The sequence below is a fragment of the Argiope bruennichi genome, chromosome 1 (genome assembly GCF_947563725.1).
Source record: "Argiope bruennichi chromosome 1, qqArgBrue1.1, whole genome shotgun sequence".
NCBI lineage: Eukaryota > Metazoa > Arthropoda > Arachnida > Araneae > Araneidae > Argiope > Argiope bruennichi.
In genome coordinates, this window is record NC_079151.1 from 72,912,021 (window position 1) to 72,919,387 (window position 7,367).

The window sequence follows — 7,367 nt, forward strand, 5'->3', positions numbered from 1 at the left end:
CAATACATTGATGTGTTTGAATTTTTGTTTTGCAAATCCATTTTCACAATTAAATTTTAAATGCACTTCCAAGTACAAAAGTTTGAATTATCATTATTTTTAATTTAAAATGTTTTGTGCTAACTTTAATGAAATTAAAACTTGTTTTTACAATATAAAAATTTTAAATGTATTATTTCAGAAGTGTCAATAAATAATTCATTTTCTACTTGGATAAATCAAATTTAATCTTCATGATAATAAATATGAATGTACATGTTGACAGCCTACAATTACCAAATTTGCCACATATATATATATATACTTTGAAGGGTAAAAATGTGCATATAGTTATTTTTTAAGATTTTAATTAATTAAAACACCAAGTTAAATTCTGGCATTTTCTCCACAATTACTGAAAATATTATTACACAAAATCAATTTGTTTTAAAATTTGAGAAATTGTCTTTTTAATGACATCGAGTTAAAAGTTGCACATATTTTCTGTGAATTTTAACGATATTTTTTTGCTTTATATCCAACATATATTGTTGCCCTGAAATTCAAACTGCTTTCATTGTTTTATCACTATTTGATTTTTGCTTTGTTGAAAGCAAACAGTTTTTGTTTAATATCTGTTTAGTTTACAAGTTGTATAAAAAAATAAAATAAAAGTTGCAACATGATATTTAGAAAACAGATGAACTAGACATTTATGTTTTTAATAAAGCTACAATGTTATGTAACTGTTTCCATTAGAAAAGTTTATGAGTATAATAAACAGAATATAGAAAATTAAAATTCATAGTTAATAATAAAATGTCAATCTGGCAGAATTATAACTATATCTGAAATTAAATATAACCAATATTCCTGGCAAACCAACCATCGTCTGTTGTAAATAGTAAAGTTTGTAATAAATCTAAATTGCACAATCCGTTTTACTAACAAATGTTTCACTTTATCATTTAAAAATCTAAGTGATTTACAATAGTTATCAGACCCAAGTTATAATTTTCAAAAATAACTAATCAGTTCAGTAATTTAAAAAGTAATATCAAATATAGTTATTTTAAACAAGTTGAAAATTTCATAAAAGTAACCAAACTGTTTCTTAATTAAAGAGACCCAACCACCAAGATTGGCTAAGACAATATAATTAGATTCAGTTAAAAAAAAAAGTAAAGTATATAACTAAAGAAAATACCTGCTGGTCTCTAAAAAGATACAGTGTCAGTAAATAATTGCCATAGATACTTTTTTTATGACTCTTAAATAAATATTTTTGCACAACTTTATATTTCCAATTAATTATTTTTAAAATAAATATAAAATCACTTGAAATTTTTTTTGTTTCTTTAAATATTACTTGGTGCTACTAATTCTCCTAAACTTTATAATTAATAAAATTAAATATTATGGATTTCTTTTTAGTATTGCAAGATAATAGTACAAATTTATGGAAAACATTGTAAAAAATGCTTCTTGGTACTGATGTTTGCTTAGATTTTAAAAAATTAAATATGTTCGATAGAAATAATCAAATTTAATAAAAAGATAAAATCACTTGTGATTCCATAAATCTTAGTATATTAAGTAAACTGGAAACCCTTTAAATTAAATCAAAGCACAATGCAGCTTTATTGTGAAATGTAAATAAAACAAATAACACAAGATGACAACGTGATGGGTTTTAATTGTTACAAAGTCTTATAACACATTAAAATGTTCTCTGCAAACTAAACAATTTTAAAATTTACAGTTATTGAAATCAAGGTATATATCGTATTGTCCAAACAAATTAAACATTTTTGTAAATATAATGTTACACTATGAAATGAAACATGGAGAAGTGGAACAGATTTCACACATTTCAAAATTTTACTGCTGTCGAGTGCAGAATTGGCCAATTGATTATTATTACATTTTCACATGATATATACATGTAGGAGAAAGTTTAATTACATTTCTAACAAATTATAGTCCAGAATAAAATAAAAACAGCATTTAGAGGTAGCATTTTCTACCATGTGAAAATATAACATTATGGCCTAAAGAATGGGGAATTGTATAAACTAGTCGCATTAACAACTAAGGCAAAAAATTTAATTTAGATTTCTTAAAAGTGAAAATTATTTACAGATGTACCACTGTTGCATACTGCTGAGTGGATGGATCACATAAGTAATGCTGAAATTTATAATCATTACAGAGCATGGAGTTAATATATAAGTACATCAGTGTGAAATGAAAATGCAGTAATGAGATGAATGCAGCCTCAGATCAGAAAGGCAAAGTTGTTTAAAATTTAATTAGGCAAATATAAAAATGTGTTCAAAAATATCCAATTGAATGATGTAAAATGATGAATGACAAATTCTTTACCTTTCTGAAATAAGACATTTGATGCACATATAACACACCTATTCCATATATCCCTACAATGAAATGCTATTAACAAGTTACTAAGACAGGAAACAAGAGTCCTGCTCTACAAATGACGTTATGAGGTAATGTGTGTTAATCACTCGTCATCATCATCTTCCTCCTCCTCTTCCTCTTCTTCACCTTCTGCTTCCTCTTGTTCTTCTTCCTCCTCCTCCTCTTCACCAGATTCATCACTATCCTTCTTTTTGTTACCCTTGGCAGGAGCACCCTTCGTTTTCTTACCCTTGTAAGCCTTCACTTCCTAAAATGTTACAAAAGTAAACAAGATAATAAATTTATTCCAACATTTTTGATAAAACTTAATGTTATATATAAAATTAAAAAGCAATGAATTAAATATGTAAGTACCTTTAGATATCGAGCTTTGTCTTTAGCAGCAAGGGCATCATATTTAGCTTTCGTATCAGCTGAAACACTATTCCAACGACGACCAAGCTCTTTAGCAACATCACCAACTGTAGCATCAGGCATGGATTCTTTCACTTTGGGGCGCTCATCATTTGAGAACCAGAAAAATGCAGACCTTCAAGAAAGAAAAAAAAAAAAAAAAACATTAGCAGAATTAAGAACCTGTTCTAATATTTGCAAGCCAAATGATTTTAAAATCAAGATGTATGCTATAATATTACACTACTTACAAAGATCTCTTGGGTGCATTGGGGTCCTTAGTCCTTTTCCTCTTCTTAGAAGCCTTTTCTCCTTTCACAGGTTTGTAGTTGGCCATTTCAGATTCATATCTAGCTTTATCCTTCTCAGCCATCTGGTGAAATCTTTGCTTTTCCTTCTCAGACATAGTCTGAAATATCAATTAAGAAAGAATATAAATTTACATCTTCAGAAGAGTATTTTAAAAGAGATAACACGCAATAAAAAATTTGCACTGTATTATTTGTGAAATGGAATATTTATTAACTCAAAACATAAATTATGCAATTTACATTATTTAAATTAATTTTAAAATGATAAGCAAAATAAAAAAAATTACAATCATCTAAAAAAGTTACCAATAGTTTTTTTTAATAACAAGATACGTCAATATTTATGAAAAAATTTCTTTTAATCAGCAAGTTCAATTCATATTCATGCAAACGAACAGACTACTGCTATAACAATACCTAAATACAAAGGGACATAAAATAATTTACCTTCCATCGATCAGCACATCTCTTCGAAAATTCAGCAAAGACCACAGATTCTTCAGGGTGCTTCTTCTTGTGTTCTGCACGACAAGTTTGCACAAAGAATGCATAAGCAGACATACGTCCGCGTGGTTTATTATCACCTTTACCCATTATGACAATTTAACCTAAAATAAAAAGGAACTGATGAAAATCTAGTTAAACTTTCAAAAAAAAAAAAAAAAAAAAAAATTCTAACATTTATAGAATATACATTTTAATTTAGAAAAATTGATAACCATTTCTAAATATTCTACAAAAAAAAATTTATTCAGAATTAAAATTAAATAGAAAATGAATGTTATAAACCAGAATTAATTATGTAAAATAAATTTATTTTGAATTAAAAAGGTGAAATTTTTTTAATAAGTTAAAATAATGCAACAGATTACAAGGAAAAAATTCCCCAAAACTTGAAATGAATTTTTTGTAAGCTTTCATAACTAAGAGAATTCAAATTATTGAAAATTAGAATTACATGTCATGCATATTAAATATTTTAAAATAATTAAATTCTTTTTAACTTTTGATACAAACAATTTAAAAATGTATTCTACATTTCAAAAATCCTAAAATATCAATCACACTTGAAGTTCTAAATAAAAAATATTTTCTTATTTAAAATAATTGATGGCATGCATATAATTGAAGAAATAGAATGCAAAAATAATTTAAAAATAAAAAAAATGGTATTATATTAACTAATAAACAAAGTAATAATAATAATAATAATGAATAAAATTCACTTTTAACACATAAGAAAATTAGCAACTTCATCAATACTTATATACAGATCCTTAGCATTTCTATTAAAGAAACGCTTTAGAAACTTGAGAGACCATGTTTTCATTACTGAAAACCCCGTTGAATTTAGCCTTCGAGTGCAGAAAATGGCTTCCTGTCTAATAACAATGACGACGAGTAAGATACCAAATTAATTTTAAATAGTATCTTCAACTTATGCAAGTCTACCATTACAACTCAATGAGCGATCCTATCCATAGAGTTAACATTGCTATTGAGGTATAACGTTAGCGAATACCCAACACAGCTTTTACTACGATGGCATATAACTACAGTGCACCGAGAGCCATTTCGTAGTGCCTTTTTAAAACTATGTTTTGTCTAAGAAAAACAATAATTCGAAGCATAAAACAAATTAAAAATGCTTACGAAGATTTCAGTTTGTTGTTTTCTTTCACTGTTTAAAAACTGTAAAACACCAGCAATCCGAAAAAGAATGTTAAAATTCACCTTCAGATATACTTTTCCCAATAGAAACACTATGGCGTCCGTAGCCTCCTTTGTGGCTATGGAGAAGCGTAGCTATCCTTCAGCGCTCAATGGTAAAAATTTCATTTTTACAAATAATACAGAAAGGAAGTAGTAAAAATCATACCAGAAGAAAGCAAATACTTATTAGAATTTTTTCAGAAATTCTTATGAACATTAAAATGAGCGAAAAATATACTTACAATCGTAATTCACAACTCCAAACGCAAACACAGAGCAATACACTCGTAGCTTGCTTCAACGTGCAATTTCGCCGCCGTTAATACCGAGCGCTTCGAGTCACAGTTGGGGCCACAGTTATCATTGGATGATTTCATAAAGAGCGCAAAAAGTTAGCCAATCATATAGGATTGTTGTTATAACTGACATGGTAGCTTAGCTTTTTCCACCTATTGCAAAAAAGTAAAAAAAGAACGTTGAGAGCGGGAAAAAAAGAATGATAAGTGAAGTGTCCTGATTCTCTAGTCGCAATGGGAATAATGTTTAGTACAATTTAGATTTATTATGTGGAAACTGCATATCATAGAAAATTGTTTAATATAAACAAAAATAATGTATTTTATACTTTCTTTTTTTAATATAGTTCTTTTTAGATTTAGTTATTTTCAAAGAGAAGAAACATTTTATTTTTTCTTTCTTGAAGAACAATTTAGCCATAAAATAGTAGATGGGTGAGAACATTTGAAATATGGATATTAATAAAGAATAACAAAAAAAATGTATCTTAAATTAATAACTCACAAATAAAATTAAAATAATTCTTTTTAAAAATTTGATTTTTTCCCTTCCTATTGTGAGTTTAACAGTTCTGATATAATTAATTTATAGAATAATTTTTGAGTAAAGAAACTGAACAATGCTAACAATGTCGAACATTTTTTAAAAAACAATTTACTGGGATGTAGGTTCAATAGATTTATCGATAAAATACTTTAGAAGTTAATTAAAAAAGGTTTTACAGATCACTGCTATTTTATATTTCGAATACGATGCTTTATTTATTATGCATTCGATCATTATACTATTTATTTTAAACTTAATAAAAAATTATAAACCAAATTTTTTTAGAATTTTAAAATTGAGATGTAATTTAAATTTGTCAACTCGAAATTTAAAAAAAATTAATTAAGTTTTACCTATGCATTATTCATAAAAGAAATAGTTTTCTTATAGTTCTAAGCTCCAAATATATTCCGATCTCGAATTTCAAATGTTGTCTTTTATATGTTGCAAAATTATTTATTTAAAATTGCTAATTATTTTTTATAACAAAAAAAAAATTAGATTTTCAAAAGAAAATGAATTAATCGGTGAAAAATATCTAGGTTATCAAATGCATCGTGAAAAAAAAAAAAAAAAAAAGAGAGAGAGAGAGAAAGAAAGGGGAAAAAAAAAACTTTCACAGATGGAGGAAGCAGCATATTTTCAAAAGGAAATCGAAACTAGCTAGAACGCTCTTTTTGACGCATTTAAATAAAGCGGCACTTTTTTTTGTATTAAGACTCGTATATAATAAAGAGAAACGAGTATGCATTTTGGATCTCTTTCAGAGGACTGATTAGGCTAAAAAATTATTGTGTATCTGCAATTTCAGTATCAAAATCATATCCGAATTTCTTTGATCTAAATTGTTGATTTTGGAATTATTGTGTTCTCATATACAAGGAAAATAGTATTTCCTTCATCTGTCTTGGCGATTTTCAAGTTATTGCGTTCTCATGTACACAGGGAGATAAAAGAACAAATAATGAACCTTTGACTGATTTAAATCGGATTATCCACAGATTTTCAATTTTGATTTGAAATCGAAATAATAAAACTCTCCATCCATTTTGTTGCGCTTTTTGATTCGAGCCCACTTAACATGAATAGATCGATTGACAGGAATTTAATTCATATATGATTTCATTTAGAACTTTCTGTTTATTTATAATGCTAATAATAAAAACAAATTTCAACTATCTAACTTGTTGTATTTTTGAAACACTGTATTCATATGCACTCGGACAGAGAAGCTTCCACAAATTTATTTTTTTTCTCCAAATTTGATAGATATTTAATTTTGATGTAAAGACCGCACCACATTCACACTTCTAGTTCATTGAATCTTTGAGTACGAGACTAAAAACATAATACGAAAAATTATTTCTTCGGATTTGGATTGATCTGGAATTTGGAGATTTATCAAATTCTTGAATTTTTGTTTGCCTGATACAGTTACTTTCTCCTTTACGTACATTTAGTAAAAAAAAGAAAAAAATAAAAAACAGACGGCTTTAAAAAAAAAAAATCGTTTTACACTTTTATGAAAAGTTTTAAACAAATGAATCTATTCTTATAGGATTCAGTAATTTGTTTTATCAAATAAATTAATATTTGTTTCTAATGCATTCTTAATATGGGTATGAAAGATACACACTATTTCAAATATAATAAATGCTTGAAAGATATTGTATTATTTCCATAGTG

The 7,367-nt window shown here is 26.8% G+C and overlaps 1 protein-coding gene across 3 annotated transcripts; it reads right to left on the reverse strand.

Moving 5' to 3' along the window:
• Nucleotides 1-1,655: 1,655 nt before the first annotated feature.
• LOC129978751 (high mobility group protein B1-like) lies at nucleotides 1,656-5,233 on the reverse strand. 3 transcript variants are annotated; one of them, XM_056090660.1, is made up of 5 exons: nucleotides 5,081-5,233; nucleotides 3,573-3,733; nucleotides 3,066-3,223; nucleotides 2,776-2,950; nucleotides 1,656-2,668 (listed from the first exon to the last, which is right to left on the reverse strand). In XM_056090660.1, exons 2-5 carry the CDS (start codon nucleotides 3,717-3,719, stop codon nucleotides 2,504-2,506), a joined length of 645 nt encoding a protein of 214 aa, XP_055946635.1. In that variant the 5' UTR covers nucleotides 3,720-3,733; nucleotides 5,081-5,233; the 3' UTR covers nucleotides 1,656-2,503. The 3 variants fall into 3 exon arrangements, with proteins under 3 accessions (XP_055946635.1, XP_055946636.1, XP_055946637.1); XM_056090661.1 differs by lacking the exon at nucleotides 5,081-5,233 and adding an exon at nucleotides 4,779-4,797; XM_056090662.1 differs by lacking the exon at nucleotides 5,081-5,233 and adding an exon at nucleotides 4,352-4,370.
• Nucleotides 5,234-7,367: the final 2,134 nt, after the last annotated feature.